This window comes from Myotis nattereri (assembly GCF_964212035.1).
Source record: "Myotis nattereri genome assembly, chromosome: 8".
Lineage (NCBI taxonomy): Eukaryota > Metazoa > Chordata > Mammalia > Chiroptera > Vespertilionidae > Myotis > Myotis nattereri.
The window spans coordinates 18,621,284-18,640,111 of NC_138083.1; the positions used below are offsets into that span (position 1 = coordinate 18,621,284).

The following is an 18,828-nucleotide window of genomic DNA, read 5'->3' on the forward strand; positions in this document are numbered from 1 at the left end:
CTTACCAGAAATGCCAAATTGATTCTCTTTACACACCATTAATTATTCAAAATCCTATCACATTTCATATTCTTTCATAAACTATGACTAACATATAACTTTTGTATCTTTAATTTTCCTGGAATTTATGATTGCCTTTGTTTTTTTTCAGGTTTGAAAAAGAAAATAGCATTACCAAATTCATAATCCTGTCTGACTTCTTACTTTTTCAGTGTCGTTCTTCTTAGAGACATTCTTCTTGGAGTACATTTTCTATTTGGATTTTGCCTGATAGCTTTCCAGCCCTGCTGTACAATGGTCATTGTGGGGTTTTTATTTTATTGGAATTAACCTGTAGTTATTGTTCACATTTTCCTTTTTCTTGCTTTTGACCTTTGTCAGGATAAAGTGTGGCCTCAGGTAACTTCTTCAGAAAGGGTGTGTAGAAATAACTTTCTGAGTCCTCGAATGGCCTAAAAATGGCCTTTTTTGTCTTCACTCTTGGATTAATACTTTGACTACTATTAATTTGTGTTCAAAATAAAATTTCCTCAAGTCTTAGAAAGCCTTGCTCTCTTACTTTCTAGCATCCCACATAGCCATGAAAATTTTACAGCAAATTTTTATTTGTGACCTATTTGTTCTTTCTAGAAACATTTATCTTTGATGTTTCACAAGGGTGTCTTTTTTTTCATGTGCCATTTTTCATTCACCCAGTTAGCCCTTTTAAGTCTAAAAAGTCATGTTTTTCTTCAGTTCAAGAGAGATTTCTTTTATCTCTCCATTTTTTTCTGTTCTCTCCTTCTAGAATTCCTATTAGTTTGATGGTGGACCTCTTGAATTGATCTCCTATTTATATACTTTTCCCCATACTTTTATCTCCCTTTTTCTCTTTTTCTAAGAGATTTTCTTAACCCTCCTGTTTAATACTTTTGATTTCAACAATCATATGTTTACTTTTTAAGAGCTACTTTTTGTTCTTATCGTTTCTTCTTCCTTTTTTTCTTGGCTGAAAACAACAGATTTATTCTTTTAAAGTTCCAGAGACCACAAGTCTGAAATCAAGGTGTCAGAAGGTCATATTTTCTCTGAAGGCTCTAGGAAAGAATTATCCTTGCCTTCTCCTAGCTTTTCGTAGGTCCCAGCAATCTTGGCATTCATTGGCTTGTAGCTGCATCACTCCAATCTCTTCCTTTGTCATCACATGGTTGTTTTCCTTCTGCCTCCCTGTGTTTGCTTCTTCTTCATGGCCTCATATTTTTGTCTGATACTGTCTTCAGTCGTTCTGAGGATACCAATTAGATTTCATCTTTTAAAAATTTATGTTGCATGTTTTGGTTTTTCTCAGATGTCTGTGGTCCTTTGTTGTCTGTCCATATTAAAATGGGGAATATGCTAAATGAATGGGATTCTGTGTACTTGAGGGGAGTTTTGGGGGTAGATGAAGCTGCTCTCAGATGGAGGCAAGTGGAAGACTCCCCTCTGGGCATGGTAATTGCTTACCTGATTTTTTTTCTGGAGGCACCATTTATCTTTTTCAGAGAAGAGGTCACCATATTTTTCTTTCCTTTGGGATAAATTGATGGCTGCAGGTATATTTGCAGGTGCAGGGGATGGAGTGGTGGTATCAGGGGAAAGAGCAGGCCTGGGAAAATGCAGAACTTCCATTGTTCATCCCCTTTCTACTCCAATCGTGACTCCCATGTACCATCACTCCTGCCATCTCTGATCAGGATCCTTTCATGAGTTCTAGAATGCAGGTATCACCCCCATCCTCCATGTCAGGCATCCACTGCTCTCTCTCCGGGCCAAACCTGGCCAGGCAAGGTGGAGAGACAGTCTGGCGTGCAGCAAAATATGCTCTAGTGCAGTGATGGCGAACCTATGACACGCGTGTCAGAGGTGACACGCAAACTCATTTTTTGGGTTGATTTTTCTTTGTTAAATGGCATTTAAGTATATAAAATAAATATCAAAAATATAAGTCTTTGTTTTACTATGATTGCAAATATCAAAAAATTTCTATATGTGACACGGCACCAGAGTTAAGGTTTTTCAAAATGCTGACATGCCAAACTCAGAAGGTTCGCCATCACTGCTCTAGAGCTTGCTCTGTGGGTTCTAAGATTGGTGTTTATTTTCATAGCCTACAAACCCAACTCACTGAAGCCAAAGTCATTTTCCTACACAAAAATAGGAGCCTCCGCCCAGCCTGTGTGGTTCAGTGGTTGAGTGTTTACCTTTGAACCAAAGGTCATGGTTTGACTCCTGGTCAGGGCACGTGCCTGGGTTTCAGGCTCGATCCCCAGTAGGGGGTGTGCAGGAGGCAGCTGATCAGTAATTCTGTCATCATTGATGTTTCTCTCTCTCCCTCCCTCTCATTTCCTCTCTGAAATCAATTAATATATATATATATATATATATATATATATATATATATATATGTATATATGTATATATATGTATATTAAAAAGGAATAGTAGCCTCAGCCCTGAAAGGTTATTATCATATAGACCAGTGGTCACCAACCTTTCAGACCTCACAGACCACCAGTGGTCCACGGACCACCAGTTGGCGACCGCTGATACAGACAATGCCCAAGAGGTCCAAGCCAGTGGTGAGACTGTGTCTAATATGTTCCATAAACTCTGGCAGAAAATTTACTAAAATAGTATTTATTAGCATTTGTTAAATCACCTACAAACCAGACCTTTGTGGGGTTTCTCACTTCAAGATATGAATGTGTCAGATAAATTTTTAAAAATACATAATAAAAAATGAATGTGTCCATAGACGTTTCACTTTCTACCTAACATCACAGCTTAGCCACCATCACAGTATTTCTCCAAGGGAAGCGGCAGTGAGGGGAGACTCAAGAGATTATCTCAATTTGTTAAAGAGGTCAGTGGGTGAAACCAAGGCCCCTTTGGTCATGTGCTCCCTCTCCAGTTTTTTTTTAGCCAGGGTGATTTTTTTCTCCAAACAGGTACCAAAATACAGCTCTTCATGAAGCAACTCTGCTTGGCATGGCAGGAAGGGAGTGTATCGCTGCTTTACTGGGGTAAGTTCCCTGGCCGCTTGGGGAGACTTCTGAGGGCCACAGTGCTACCCCTGCTGACCTGGGGTGATTTCAGAGGGCCCTGGCGCCTGAATATATAGTTAATCCAGTCAATGGAGGCCACCACTCACCATGGCTTCTGGGACTAGAGCTTGTTGTTAATATATTTTCTTGATTTCAGAGAGGAAGGGAGAGGGAGAGATAGAAACTTCAATGCTGAGAGAGAATCATTGATTGGCTGCCTCCTGCATGCCCCCTTCAGTCTGCAGGCTGGCACTCTATTCACTGAGCCAAACCAGCTAGGGCCATTAGGAGCTTTTAAACACGCAATTAAGATGTTGCCCACCTCTTAAACACCTTTAGTTGTACGACTTTGATGCAATGAGGACCAAGATCCAGGATTGGCAATTGAACATCTGAAATCAGGAAGTCCCTCAAAAGGTCTCACCCCTTTAAGAGCCATCTTGAGGCTCAGGGTCATGGTGGCCTCTTGGGGACAGAATTGGGAAGGTGGGGCCAGAAGGCTCCCGGACTGGCCTCCGTGTCAAGGAAGAGCCAGGCGCCCAGGTCCAAGTGCCTATGTCCTTCAGTTCACCCCATTCCTTTCCCAGATGCAATGCAAGCATCCGAAAGAAGAATATTAGAGGCCACACGCCCCGTGACCTGGCTCTGACAATTGGGGATGACCTCATCACCTCGCTCTTTGCTGCTAAGCTGGGCCTTGATGACTATTAGACGCTAGGGCCTCCACGGAGCTTCACTTAAAGAAACCATCCAGCTCTGGCGGTTCTTTGCTCGTTTCTTTCTGAAATGTGTATTTGAGGTTTGGTAATTGTGGTTAAGATGAACTCATATGTTTTTGTCTTTTAATTATATGACAGTGGAAGCATGGGTATTTCCTAATGTGATGGTGATGAACTTGATGCATGTCTTATTGCTGCTTGTTTTAGAATTTCTTTTTCAATAGATAATAATTGCACAAAGTTCAAAGCTAAAAAGTATGAAGTGTTGTGTAGTGAAAAATCTGCTTCCCGTCCCTGTCCCTCAGCCACCCACTTCCCCTCCACAGAGGTAGCCACTGGTAGTATCAACTGTGTCTTTCCAGAAATAGTATAGTGTGTGTAGTGTATGCATGTGCAGGTATATAGAGTAGGCATGAATACAAATATAGATAACACACACATATATTATCAGTGTCTGGTGATATCCCCTCTTGTGAGACAAATAGTAGTGAACTACACACTGTCCCATCTTTTTCTTTTGCTTAATGTGTCTTGTAGGTGGTTCCAAATTAGTATATAAAGACTGAGTTTATTTAAAAATGTTTTTCTTTTTGTAATATGTCTTTTATTGTTGATAGCATTCAAGATACTCCCATTTCCCCCCTCCTTTGCCTCCCTTCTTCCAGACCCTACTCACCCCCATGTCTTCACTACTCTAGTGGCTGTGTCCATGGGCTATGCCTATAAGTATATAAGGTCTTTGGTTTATCTTTTCTCATCCCCCCCAACCCCACATCAAGGTATATCAGTCTATTCTATGTCTCTATGCTTTGGGTCTTATTTTGTTGGTCAATTCATTTTGTTCATTAGATTCCACAAGTAAGTGAGATCATGTGATATTTGTCTTTTTCAGATTGGCTTATTAAAAATGTTTTTCTTGTGTTGAACTCGTGGATATTCCTATTGTTATGGCTTGTAATTTGGTGACAAATAAGGTTTAAATAAAGTACTTGCATGAATGCCTAATTTTGACTTATTCCTTTTTTCAGAATGTTATTTCAGTCTTTGGTGATTGAATCGTGGAGTCCCTAAATTGTTTCTTTTAATGTATATAACAAGAATATTCATTAATATAAAATAACTAACTTAGCACAATAAATAACAGACTTTGTTAAGTGGTTGCTATCACTACCTGCACTTTATTTCCTGGAAGCGGTGGCTGTCTATAGGGGGGACAGGCATAGTCCTTGGAATCCAAGCTCCCAGTGGAGTTGGGTGGCGCCGCACTGTCTTCCCCTGGCACACCCTTGGCAGGCTTTGTTCGGACGCTGCAAGGATAACCAGTGTCTGCAGGGACCCATGGAGTGTGATCCTCTGGTTTGGTGTCTGGGGATGGACTTTGCTTAGCCGGGACCACCTCTCCCAGAGTTCTCTTACATTATGGATCAGTCAGGGTTGGCCGCAAGGTAAACTGCACAGGGTTCGAGATTTAGAAGGTAGCAGTGAAACAATGGCTATCACTCTTGGAAGCTGGGTTAGGGCACCAGACACTGCTGCAGTTGGTGCCCAGGGTTCCAGGTGGGATAGCCTGGTCTCCGGGGCTGAATGTCCAGTGGTTGGTGGTTCAGTGTCTTCCCTGCATCTGAACCCACTGCCATTTCCTCCCACGGCCTGGTTGCTGCTTCATGCCTTCGTCCCACGTCCCCACAGGGCTCCGTGACCTGGAATTTGCCATTCCTTCCTTACCATCAAGGTGAGTGAGTTCCCACGTGTTTATTGGCCAACTGAGTTCCTTACTCCGTTTTTTACTGATTTGGAGATGTTCTTTATATGCTGTAGAAGCAGAGTATCTTCTAGAGCCCAGAGCAGCACTATGTAATAGAAATGTAATACAAGCCACATCCATGAAAGTAAATTTCCCAGTAGCCAAATTTAGTTTCCACTTACTCCTAAGTTACTAAAATATCAGGAATCAAAACTGTGTTAAGGATTTTTCAGCACCCATTGAAATAAATTTATTTTTTCTCATTAGAAAATTACATTGATAGTATATGTTTTTGAGTCATATCTCCTCCATTGCTGGGATAAATACAACATAGTCTTACTGAATTCCATTCCTGGGTTTCATTTCAATCTGTTTAGAGTTATTATATCTTTTAAATAAATTAAGTTGAGCTATGTTTATTATTGCTTGGAACCAGTGTAATGGTAGGCTCACAATGTGAGTCTCCCTCCCACTCTCTAAAAATCACTGGACAAAATACCTTTGGATGGACAAACGAACCCATAGGGGACGCTGGTGCCTTTAAGCATGGAGCTGGTCCCAGGCTGGGCTCTCCGGAAACAGATGCTGAGACTATTTGTAAATGGAAGAGAATGTGTGTTTAATTGGATCAAATTCCCTGCCCATCAGGGAATTCCTTCTCCAGAGAAGTCTCAGTTCTGCATTTAAAGCCGTTCAACTGGTTGACTCAGGCCCAGCTAGGCCACCTAGACCGTGGTCGGCAAACTGCGGCTCGCAAGCCACATGCGGCTTTTTGGCCCTTTGAGTGTGGCTCTTCCTAAGCCTTAGGAGCACCCTAATTAAGTTAATAACAGTGTACCTACTACCTATATAGTTTAAGTTTAAAAAATTTGGCTCTCAAAAGAAATTTCAATCATCGTACTATTGATATTTGGCTCTGTTGACTAATGAGTTTGCCGACCACTGGCTAGGATGATCTCACTTCCTTAGTTGATTATGAACTTTATTATTTTTTGTTGTTAATCCTCATCCCAGGATATTTTTCCACTGATTTTTAGAGAGAATGGAAGGGAGGCAGGGAGGGGAAAGAGGGAGAGAGAAACATCAATGTGAAAGAGATACTTCAACTGGTTGCCTCCTACATGCTCCCCAAACAGGGCCAGGGATCCATCTGCAACTCAGGTGGGTGCCCTTGACCGGAAATGAACCCAAGGCCCTTCAGTCCACGGCTGATGCTCTATCCACTGAGCCAAACCGGCTAGGGCTGTTAACCACTCTTTTGCCCACTACTCTGTTGATAAGTTTGAAAATGGAGCCTGCTCGTGGTAAGCACGGGCCTCACCCTCTGCCACTGCTAAAATAAGGAGGGTGGTAAGAACCTGATTGTTCTCAGGCAAAGCTGAATTCCTTCTTCCTCCCGCTCCGGCTCCACCATTAATTTTAAAGCTCCATGTCTAGTAACATTATGCAGATCTCTGTGATATGGACTACAGTATTTCCCTCCAGTTTGTATTTTATTTTGGCTGAAGGTGTGGGCTACCTTGCAGAATTTATTTTTCTGTAGCCAACTTTGACCTATTTTCATTACGGCTTCAAGGTTTTGAGTTAGAAAAGTCAGTCCTAGCCCTAGCTGGTTTGGCTCAGTGGATAGAGTGTCGGCCTACAGACTGAAGGGTCTCGGGTTCAATTCCGGTGAAAAGCACATGCCTGAGTTTTGGGCTAGATCCCCAGTAGGGGGTGTGCAGGAGGCAGCCAATCAATGATTCTCTCTCATCATTGATGTTTCTATCCCTCCCTCTCCCTTCCTTTCTGAAAGGTATTACTCCTTACCTTAAAGGCCACTTATTTTGGGCAAAACCATTGGACTGAAACACAATGGAGGAGGTATGATTAACAATCTTTAAACATGGTTGAATATCTTTAGCCTTGCAATTGGAGAACTACTGAGTGTGTGGCTTAAGGGACCTTAGACAAGTCTAAGATGGAGTGCTGAGGAGCACGACTGTAAGTTCTAAATCCTCATATTACACAGCTAATTTTGGAGTGTGGCTTTAGGAGTCTTATGTTATTGGAGAGCCAAGCACAGAACATGGTTAAAGACCATTCTATTGTTAGAGTGCCAATAAGGTGGTACAGTTAAGGGTGGTCTCAGATGGGTGTGATTGGATACCCCAGGCTGTGACACTAAGGAATTGTTTGGTCAAAATGGAAAGACCCCCTGGGATTGGAGTGCTGGGGACAGTGTATTAAGGAGGCTCCATAATGGGAGAAGTAGGGACGAAAGCCTGACAAAAAGCAGGAAAGGTGGTTAGGAGATGGTTTAGCAAAGACAACAATAGACATTTGAGAGCTAAGAGCACAGATGCCAGAAGGGGAGCTGTCACAGCAGCCAAGAGAAGAGGCAGCTCCAGATGCAGATGGGCTCCAGAGGAAGCCACATTCTCCGGAAGAAACCTGGAAGGTTTCCCCCCTCCCCTGAAATGTCTGAATACAGTTCCTAAATTTTCTCCCTATGTAAGGGACTAGACTTTCTAATAAATATACTAGTGACCCAGTTCTTATGTCTTCCAAGGAATTGAATTCTTGTAGAACAGTGGACTTAGGAATTCAAGATTATCTGTACCACTCCCGATTCCCTATTTTTATAGATGAGTAAATGAGGTACACGGCTAAGGTAAAAGAGTTGTAAAGAAGCAACGTTTATTAGAATAGAAGGCCACAAAACATGAAGACTTAGTGTGAAGAAAGTAAATGAAGCCAAATGTCCTCTGACCACTTATGGAATGCATTTTTCTATCCCATTTCATCAAAGTGTAAAAATGTTGAGTATTTAGTCCTCACCAGCATTTTCACTCTTAAAGAGAGTGTAACAGGTCGGAAGATTGCTCAATAGGTCTGTCAGTCTGGAGTGGCAGTTTGTGGTGGAGAGATTTCATTCTCCTGAGTCTGTTGAGGTGAGCCTCGCCCACATGTCTTGCACACCTAAGGCTTCTCCTCCTGGTGTGTCATCTGATGTAAGATGAGGTATGACTTTTGGATAAAGCCTTGGCCACATACTCTGCATACACAGGGCCTCTCTTTTGAATGTGCCCATTTATGGGTGATTAAAGCTGACTTACTGCTGAAGCCTAGTCCGCACTGCTTGCACATGTAAGGCTTCTCCCTCGAGTGTTTCCTCTTGTGCCTGATGAGACCTGCCTGGTGACTAAAGCCCCGCCCACACTCTCTGCACACATATGGCTTTTCCCCTGAGTGTGTCCTCTGGTGTGCAATGAGGTTTGACTTCTGGCTGAAGCCTCGCCCGCACTCCTCACACACCATGGGCTTTTCCCCTGAGTGTGTCCTCTGGTGTCTGATGAGATTTGATTGCTGGCTGAAGCCTCGCCCACAATCCTTGCACACGATGGGCTTATCCCCTGAGTGTATGTTCTGGTGTCTGTTGAGGTGTGACTTCAGGCTAAAGCCTCGCCCACAAACCCCACACACATAAGGCTTCTCCCCGGTGTGCGTCCGCCTATGTGAGATGAGGGTTGAATTCTGGCTAAAGCTGTGCCCACACACTCCACACACATAAGGCTTTTCCTTTGAGTGTGTCCTCTGGTGGTTGACAAGGGTCGTCCTCTGCCTAAAGCATCGCCCACATTCCTTGCAGGCATAAGGCTTCTCCCCTGAGTGCGTCCTCTGGTGTGAGATGAGGTTTGACCTATCACTGAAGCCTAGTCCGCAATCACTGCACACGATGGTCTTCTCCTCTAAGTGTGTCCTCTGGTGTCTAACGACAGCTGACTTCTGGCTAAAGCCTTTCCCACACTCCCGGCACACATAGGGCTTCTCCCCCGAGTGCGTCCTCTGGTGTATGATGAGGTTTGACTTCTGACTAAAGCCTCGCCCACATTCACTGCACATGTAAGGCTTTTCACCTGAGTGTGTCCTCTCGTGTATGATGAGTGTTGACTTCCGGTTAAATCCTCGTCCACACTCTCTGCACACAACAGGTTTCTCCCCCGAGTGTGCCTTCTGGTGCCTGGCAAGGCTTTTCTTTAGACTAAAGCCCTTCTCACACACCCCACACACATACGGCTTCTCCCCTGAGTGTATCCTCTGGTGACTAAGCAGGTTTGTCATCTTGCTGAAGCCCAGTCCACATTCTCCACAATTGACCGTTCCAAATCCTAAGACTTCTATCCTCTTCAATAATTTGTCTGTTTCCTCAGAATTCTCCGCCTGAGCAGGGGTGGCCTCCGTTTCCGCCCCTCTGATGCCGTCCCTAGAGCTGACTGGCTGCCTTTGGGGGGGCTTGGATGATGCTGTGAAAGCCTTTTTCTTTGTCTTTCCAAATGAAGGCGTGGGGCCTTCTCTTTCTTGACCTTCTGCTTTGTCACTCCAGCAACCTGGATCAGAGGTTGGCTGCTGCTTTTTCTGGCCCCCCAGGCACCGATCCCCCGGCTGCGTGTGATTTTCTGCACACACGCGTGGGACGATCCAGGGGGGATGACCACACAGCACGTGCTGCACGTGGAACTTCTGACTAGAGAAACCCGGAGGGCAGACAGCAGCACAGACGTGGCGCTCTGGCTTTGCTTCTCCTGCAGAGGGAAGAGTCGGAGGCAGAACTGAGGCTCAGGAGGGTAACCCCAGTGACCCTGACGGAGAGACCCAATCCCCTTCCTCAGAATGCTTAAAATGTAAGTGCTACCCAAACAAGACCTTCCTTCACATGATCCTTTTCCAGCCCATCACAACATCTTCCAAGTTCCGCTACAACCCAGAAAACCCATTCCTGACCTATTCTATGTGCCAGACTGTAAAAGCATCACAGGCAGTTTCACACCTGTAAACAGGGCCAAGATGCAACGGTCTCCCCCTCACTACAACCATCTTCTAACTCACAGCCACCCACACTTATATAACCTGGGCCCGCAAGTATTTTCGGTGACCGAGAGATCTCTAACCAGAGGACCCATGTGGAAATGCCATGTCTTTCCCTATGAAGACAAAGGGATAGACTGAGAGAACAGTCATTTAGACTGGAGAGCTCCTAGTGTAAGAAGCAGCACAAAAAAGTGGCTAGAGGGATTGTGTGTGAGATGCCTAAACTAGTTTTCCCACTCACTAACGAATGTTTATTAGATTTCTTTTTTTTTTTTTTTAAATATACTCTATTGATTTTTTACAGAGAGGAAGGGAGAGGGACATAGAGCCAGAAACATCCATGAGCGAGAAACATCGATCAGCTGCCTTCTGCACGCCCCCCACTGGGGATGTGCCCGCAGCCAAGGCACATGCCCTTGGCCGGAACCAAACCCGGGACCCTTCAGTCCGCAGGCCGACGCTCCATCCACTGAGCCAAACCGGCCCGGGCTAGAAGGTTTCTTTGGGCCATAATGCAGCAGGTCGACAGCAATGGCACATAAACAGCCTTAAGAGACGCTCCTGCTGGAGCTCCTGACCAGTTCAATCCCTGATAATTTCTATAATTAATATAAATGAGTTTCCCCAGAAATCAATGTAAAAGAAAAATTTTCTTCTTATAGTACTTCTTCAGTAGGAGATGTCAATATTCAGAAAAACAAAACGTAAGTAAATATAGTGCCACCTGCACAAGGAATGTTAAACAAGTTATTTAGGCTAAAGAAAAATGATGCCAGGTGGAAACTCAGATCTCCAGAAAGAAAATGAAGAGTACAGAAAATGGTAAATTAGCTGAATGCATATAAAATAATTTCTTCTTGATAAAAAAAATACATATCGTATTAGGGAATTTACAATGTATGTAAGCGTAATACAAATAAGAACTATAGAATAAAGAATGTTGGGGAAAGCGGTAAACGGAACTGTGCAATTACAATGTTCTTACATTTTTACATAATAAGTAGGATAGGAAAAGTTAGGGCTGTATATTGTAATTCCTTAGAGCACAGGTCGGCAAGCTTTTTCTTAAATGGTCAGATAGCAAATAATTTTAAGCTTTGAGGGTAAGAAGTATAAAACTGAGGATATCATATACTTATGTAACTATTTAAAAATGTAAAATCTACTTTTGGCTCACAGTTTTTTAAGAATTCAATTTCAATTTCTTGGTTGGTGTTTTAGCCTTCCTCCCTCCCCCTGGGCTTGCCTTATTTCTTTTGCTCACTCAGATTTTTTCCACATTCTTGCTTGATCTTTAAAAAAAAAAAAAAGTAACGAGAAAGAAGTCCATGAATATGAAGAGAACTGAGTGAGGTAGAGAGGGAAACTCAGGAGGAGGGAGAAAGGCTTCTAGCGGAGGAAGACACACCAGGAAAGCCTGTCCCAGGGTAAGAATGAAGGTCGGGAAGGGAGGCGGCTGTGCCAGGCAATGCAAACAGCAGCTGGGGAGGTAGGCGTAAGTCTTCCCTCCCTACCCCTGAGCAATGCCTCCTCTCCCCCACCCCAAGCTGCCCACACACAGCTCTATGATCCATTTGCCCAGTTCCCCGCTCACCTGGACAAGTGGCTGGTGGGCATTTTCTCTCCTCTCTCCAGGTTTCCTTCCCTTGCTCCAGCTGGGTGATGAGTTTTGGTTTAGAAAATGGAATTCCTGCTCACAAAGAAAACAAGGTGGCTGTAGGTTACGGACTCAAGGGCCAAGTCAGAAGGCAAGATGGCTGCTTCAAGCAGATCCTAAAAGGCCCAGCAGCATGCATGGGGGTCCTAAGAGATGCCAGGCTTACCCAGTGAGACCAGGTTGCTGTAGTTTTCCAGCATCACCTCCCTGTACAGGGACCTCTGAGCAGGGCTCAGCAGCATCCACTCTTCCTGGGTGAAATCCACAGCCACATCCCTGAATGCCATGTGTGCCTGTAAAACAAAACACAGCCCTGCTCACCAAGGAGCCAGCCTTGCCCGTGGCTCACGGTAACGGGCAGGGAGAAGGCGTCCCTGGGGGAGGCAGGAGAGAGATCTAAATCCTGCCTTTGACTGCGACCCTGGTGCCAGTGTTCCAAAACCTTTAAACCTCTGTGGCTATCCAGCAAGCAGCACTTGTGAATCTACACATTCAAAACCCTGGGTGAACTGTTTGGAGAATATAGGGTATCCCCCGCAAAAAACGTATATACACACTTTGTATAAAGGCCGTGTTTATTAAAATACATTTCATTTTCAAAATTGATCTATCAGCTGTTTAAGTGTATATACATTTTTTGAGACACCCTGTATTTGTAAAAAAAAAGGAGTCCCTAACTCTCAGAAACTTTAAATCTAGGCAGACAGAAGAGCAGACAACATATACAAATTAAACAATAGTAAAACATAAAAGGCTTTCTGAGTTTTAAGAATTTAAAAAATTAAAATAGCATAACCAAGTGAATCAATATTGAAGCTTCTGGCCCTAGCTGGTTTGGCTCAGTGGATACAGCATCAACCCTCAGATTGAAGGGTCCTGGGTTCGATTCTGGTCAAGGGCACGTACCTCCGTTGCAGGCTCGATGTCTGGTCCCAGTCGGGGCTTGTGCGGGAGGCAACCAATTGATGTGTCTCTCTCACATCGATGTTTCTCTCTATCTCTCCCCTTCCCCTCCAGTCTCTCTAAAAATCAAAGGGAAAATATCCTCAGGTGAGGATTAACAACAACAAAATATTGAAGCATCTGAGTGACTAAAGTTCATATACTAGTAATTCAATAATGGCATAGACTAAACTACAACTCAGTCCTTCCCCTGAATCCCATGGCCCCTCAGCCTTCTCCGGCCTGAGAGGCACAAGCGGGAAGTGGTGAAGAGCAGGGACTTGAATCACACAGTCTGGGTTCGGGGCCCAACTCTGCCGTCAACTAGCGCCTTACTTTTCTCACCTGTGAAGTGTGGATAACAGCAAATTTACAGCCCCACACTGTAGATGCTCAGGGCGGACCTTCTTGGCCACTCAATCTACAAATTCATTTCTACATCCCATTCTCACCCCCCTGCCCAGTTCTACTCATATCCGTGATATTTTTTTCAAAATGGAGGGCACACTGGAATACATATATCAAGAAAGATTTCATACCCCCGAGGGAAGGCAGGGGAGGGTGGGAGGAAGGGGGAGAGATTGACCAAAGGACTTGTATGCATGCATATTAGCATAACCAATGAACACAGACACTTGCGGGGTTAGGGCATGGGTGGGGAGGTGTGGGGGGAGGAGAGGGAGGGCAATGGAGGGATGATAGGTCACATATGTAATGCCTTAATCAATAAAGAAAAAAAATTTTTAAAAAGAGAAACATTTCATGAGAGAGTCCTAAGAACTTGGTCTTGAAGGATGGGCCAGAATCACAAGAGAAAAGTGCTAGGTACTCCAGATAAAGGAAGCAGAGAAGAGGACACTGAGAGCAAAGGGAGAGAGGAAGCCACAACGTGGACAGGGAGGACGACCTGGGGGGAACAGGCACCTACCGGTAAAACACAGCATAGGCAGAGTGCAGACATCTGTAGGTTTTTCTAATTATTACCATAAGTATACAAAACAAAAATTTTACTATTTTTTTATCATTTTTAATTTTTTAATATTATTACTGATTTCAGAGAGGAAGTGAGAGGGAGGGAGAGACAGAAACAATGATGAGAGAGAACCATTGACTGGCTCTCTCCTGTACACCCATGACTGGGGATCGAGCCCAGGCATATGCCCTGGCCGGCACATGTGTACATTATGTGTACATTTCTGTAGGATTAAGTGTATTCACATTGTTGTACAACCATCACCACTATCCATCTCCAGAAATCATTCATCATCCCACACTAAAACTCTGTAACCATTAAACAGTTAACTCCCTCCTCACCCTGACACCCTGCTAACCACCATTTTTACTTCCCATCTTTAGGTTTACTAGTATATCATCTAGGTGTGTGTAAGTACACTCTATAATGCTCACACAATGACAACATCTCCTGCCTGCACACTTCTCAGGACATATCCCCATCATTAAGCAGTGCATGACTATATTTATGCTTTAGAAGCCCAATTTAAGAGAAAGTGGGGGGAGGGGGAGAAACAGGCAAGAAGGTGGAGAAGAGACAGGAAGCTAGAGTAGTGCAGGAGTAGAGATAAAGGAAAGGAAGGAGGAACTAAGGGGTACCGCTTAGGCAGAATTGAGAGGATACAACAGCCAAGCAAAAGGGAGGGAGGTTTGGAAAGAAGAAAGAGGCAAGGAAAACTCAAGAGACCCAGCTTGCACCACTGGTAGCAGCTGCAGCTATTAACCAACCAGATCAGAAGAAACGGGAGGAAAGAGAGTCAGAGACAGAGAAAACCAGCATGCTAGATCCCAGAAATGTCTTCCTCTTCCACTCCTGACAAGAAAAAAAAATTTAAACAACCAGGGAAACAAATATTAATTCTGTTGTGTATAACAATTAGACTGTGGTTCCCTTAAATTAAGAAGACCTTCTGTGTTAGGGATACCTACTGAAGTATTTAAGGTGAAATGCTAGGACAATTTGCTGCAAACCAGTCTAGCAGGGGAAAAGAGTAAGTGAGGGTACCGGATGGAAAAAGAGCAGAATGTTGACAACTTCACAAGCAGACAAGCTCTGAAGTGAGCAGTCTGAACAAATGCCGAGGGAAGAAATGCTGGGCCAGGACCGAGAGGTCATGAATAAGGGCCCCAGGTCTGAAGATCAGTCCCTGTGAAAACTGTCACTCTTAGTGCAGGCCTCGTTTCCTGGGGAAACCAGCTGGGGCTCTGATCTCTGGATGTCAAAGGTGAGCAAAGAAAACCCTTCAGCATGCAAAAGGCAAGCAGGACCCTACCTGAAGCTGGGCTGCCAGAGCCCAGGAGCCTCCCTTTGCCCACTAGGACGTCCCCTCTGGGCCGGCAGGAGACGTAGTGGTGGCAGAACAAGAACAGAAAGATTCAGGAGCGTCACTGGAAACCCTCAAGACGCAGCAGGGTAGGGCTTCCTCTTCCTTACAGGCGTGAAGAATGGAGCTGTCACATTCGAAACGACGGTGGGCAGCTTGCTGGGGAGAGAGCTGGTCTGCGGGCTGTGAACGCTGCCAGCTCAGACCTGCTACTGGCGCTGGCCCTGAGCTGACGCTCTCTCACCTTTGCTCTAATAAGGAAAGTTAACACCTACCAGGCACTTAGCATATACATACATACCAGAGGCTGTTCCAGGCCCTGCACAAGTTTTACCTCATTCTACCTCCCCAGCCCAATGGAGTACGGATTTGCTACCTTCATTTCACAGATAAGAAAATGGAGGCACAAGCGAGGTCAGTCTCTTGCCCAAGGGGACACAGCTATAAAGTCACAGAGCCTGGATGAAATGTGGCTCTGGGTGATAAGAAACCACTGTGGATTATAAGGGTTCTCAGGGTGTCATTCTGAGATGAAATCAAGAATGATCAAGAGGTGATAAGCACTGAATCTGGGTGATGGGTCTATGAAGTTCTATCTACTTCTGTCTTGAAATTTTCTGTAATAAAAAGTTAAGATGAAACTTAAAGTCCCAAAGCTTGGCCACACCAGAGATGGGGGAATTCATGATTCCTGGGATCAGTGACAGTCCTCCGCATCTCTGAAAAACTTGCCCAGTGGCCTCCAGCCCCACTGCTTCCAAGGCCCGAGCCCAGGGGTGACCTGCCGATTTGAGACCCTAAGATCGCGTCCAAATGGCCATTCCAACACCTAGTCCGAGCCAGGGACCCCGCACCCCGCCTCAGCAAAACGGAGAATCGATGCGAGACTCTCAGCCCTCACCCACCAAAACCCCAATGGCAGCCCTCACTCCACCACCTGGGAAATGTTAGGACCCCCAGAGCCTAGTAACTCAACTCCCCGAAACCCAGGGACTTGTGGCATGAGAGACCCCCCTCTCCCAATACCCGTATTTCGGCCAAGGCCAAACATGTCGCAACCCACAGGAACCCTAGGACGAAAGGCCGGAGCTCAGCACCCACCATCACTGGGCTTCAAGGTTGAGCTTCACTCACGTCGGGGATGCGCGCCCACACCCCCAAATAAGACATCCGGTAGCGCACGGCCTGAGCCACGACAGCACGTCCCCATCACTACCTCCTCGCCCGCCCACGGCACCATCCGCAGCCCCGGCTCACAGCAACGCTTTTAGGCCCACCTTCCGGAGCAGGGAAGGGCACGGTGAGGCAAAGGTGCCGCGGGAGCCTCACTCACCTGCGCCACCGAAGAACAAGGGGTCAATCCAGCCACCAGCTGGGGACCGGCTCCAGCCACGCGGGCGGACTACACTACCCAGAATCCGCCACGGCGCCGGGACCACGCCCCACCCCCCAGGATGCTCGGCGCGGCCGGAGCGCGCAGCTGGCCCGCGCTCCCATTGGCTTCCGAGGGATCGCCGCGGACAACTTACTCCGATCCCTGGAGAATAACCAGTGTGGCACCTAGATTTCTACTTTTTATTCTTCAAACCACGTTCACAAAACATGTACAGGGCCATGGCCGTAGTACTCCGTTGTGCCCGACCTCTCTCTAACGCCTTGCCTAAAAGACTACACTTCCCAGTGGCGCCTGCAGTGTCTCCCGCATCCGGCCCCGCCCCTCGGCGCGCGGAAGTGACGTGGCGGAGGCTGCTTTTCCGATTCTGGAGTTGATGCGGGTCGGAGGGGTTTCGGCTGTCCATTCCCAGCTCCTGCTGTGGGTTGTAACCTGTTCCCGGTATTCCGTGAGCGCCGGAGGGATGCGGTCTCGTCCAGGTCACATGCCCTTTTAACTTCATTTACACCCGAGGCGAGAAGGAAGATGGGAGGGGTGCAGCCTTCTCCCCGGGGGTTCATCAGGGCACGAGTCGTCAACCCAAACACTCCACTGCCGGTGACCTGGGACCTTATTCCTCCTTTGGAGTCCCTGAAATTATAGGCAAACTCCTTTATCTTCTGGGGAAGAGGACCTCTTAGGCCATAGCTCCTTGGCTTGGCTCTATGGGTCTTTTTTTTAAAAATATGTTTTTATTGATTTCAGATAGGAATGGAGGGAGCGAGGCGATAGAAACATCAATGATGAGACTAATTCATCAACTGCCTGCTCCACGACCCCCTACTGGGGATCCAGCCCACAACCGGGCATGTGTCCTTGACCAGAATTAAATGGGGACCCTTCAGTCCACAGGCCAAAGCTCTATCCACTCAACTGGTTAGGGCTCTCTGGGTCTTTTATTTTTTTTTTATTTATTTATTTATTTATTTATTTATTTATTTATTCATTCATTCATTCATTCATTCATTCAGTCAGTCTCTGGGTCTTTTATTCATTCATTCAGTCAGTCAGTTTTATTTATTTATTCATTCATTCAGTCAGTCAGTCAGTCAGTCCATCTGTCCGTCCTGGGCTGTGCTGCTGCCATCTGGGGACACCCTCAACTGAGGTGCTGGAGAGCAAGCCCCACTTCACTGGTGGGAGGGCATTTCCACCTGGACACCTCTCACTTCTCTACCTTACATAGGCTTTCCGAAACTTACTCCTTCTCTAGGAAGACCAAGAAAATTTCTACTGTGTCCCAGAGAACCAGGAAGAGATGAGAATTTTCTAAAATTTCTTCTTATCTCTTGCAGGATGGATCCATTTCCTTCTCTTGCCCTCAGGCTGCCTGGTTTGTAGTGAATTTCAATTTAGCCCTGGCCCTGGATAAGTGCCTGTTTTATTTAGAACCTTCTCAGGTCTCTCTCCCACCTAGAAATTAGCTGTTAACACAGAGAAGTTCAAAGTATCAATGCAGGGACATGCATGTTTAAGTGTCCAGTGATGCTTCCTGTATGTGAAAGTCAGGGATCACAGGATGCTGGTGATAAGAGACCAAGGAAGACTTCCAAGATGAGGGGCTGTCTGACTTCCTGTGAGAGGGGAATAGGGATCACAATGCCGGATACCAAACTATATTACAAAGACATTATAATCAAAACAGCCTGGTACTGACACAAGAACAGACACAGATCAATGGAACAGAACAGAGACCCTAGAAATTGATCACACCACTACGGTCAATTTGACAAAAGAGGCAAGAACATACAATGGAGTAAAGAGTCTCTTCAGCAAATGGTGTTGGGAAAACTGGACACGTGCAAAAAGGTGAGACTAGACCACCAACTTACACCATATACAAGAATAAACTCAAAATGGATAAAAGACTTAAATGTAAGCCATGAAACCATAAATATCCTAGAAGAAAACATAGGCAGTGAAATCTCAGACATCTTTTGAAGCATTTTGCTGATAACATCTGCTAGGGCAAGAGAAACAAAGGAAAAAATAAATGGGACTACATCAAAATAAAAAGCTTCTGCCCTAGCTGGTTTGGCTCAGTGGATAGAGCATTGGCCTGCAGACTGAAGGGTCCCAGGTTCG

The 18,828-nt window shown here is 45.4% G+C and overlaps 2 protein-coding genes across 6 annotated transcripts in view; one reads left to right on the plus strand and one right to left on the minus strand.

The window, feature by feature from the left end:
- The window catches only part of DZANK1 (double zinc ribbon and ankyrin repeat domains 1), a 62,440-nt gene extending 57,654 nt beyond the window's left edge, over window positions 1–4,786 (plus strand). For 3 of the 4 annotated variants that reach the window (XR_013996342.1, XM_081097441.1, XM_081097442.1), the window contains 2 exons: window positions 2,967–3,041; window positions 3,650–4,786. Coding sequence is in view for 3 of the 4 variants with exons in the window: in XM_081097441.1 (XP_080953567.1) it covers window positions 2,967–3,041; window positions 3,650–3,773 (199 nt within the window). In the remaining variant the exon portion in view is untranslated. The remainder of the gene's footprint in view (window positions 1–2,966; window positions 3,042–3,649) is intronic. The other variant, XM_081097444.1, reaches the window with a different exon arrangement.
- A 3,396-nt stretch (window positions 4,787–8,182) lies between these two features.
- ZNF133 (zinc finger protein 133) lies at window positions 8,183–16,731 on the minus strand. 2 transcript variants are annotated; one of them, XM_081096771.1, is made up of 4 exons: window positions 16,645–16,731; window positions 12,200–12,326; window positions 11,971–12,066; window positions 8,183–10,090 (listed from the first exon to the last, which is right to left on the minus strand). In XM_081096771.1, the coding sequence occupies exons 2-4, from the start codon at window positions 12,318–12,320 to the stop codon at window positions 8,487–8,489; spliced, it is 1,821 nt and encodes a 606-aa protein (XP_080952897.1). In that variant the 5' UTR covers window positions 12,321–12,326; window positions 16,645–16,731; the 3' UTR covers window positions 8,183–8,486. The 2 variants fall into 2 exon arrangements, with proteins under 2 accessions (XP_080952897.1, XP_080952896.1); XM_081096770.1 differs by lacking the exon at window positions 16,645–16,731 and adding an exon at window positions 12,940–13,285.
- Window positions 16,732–18,828: the final 2,097 nt, after the last annotated feature.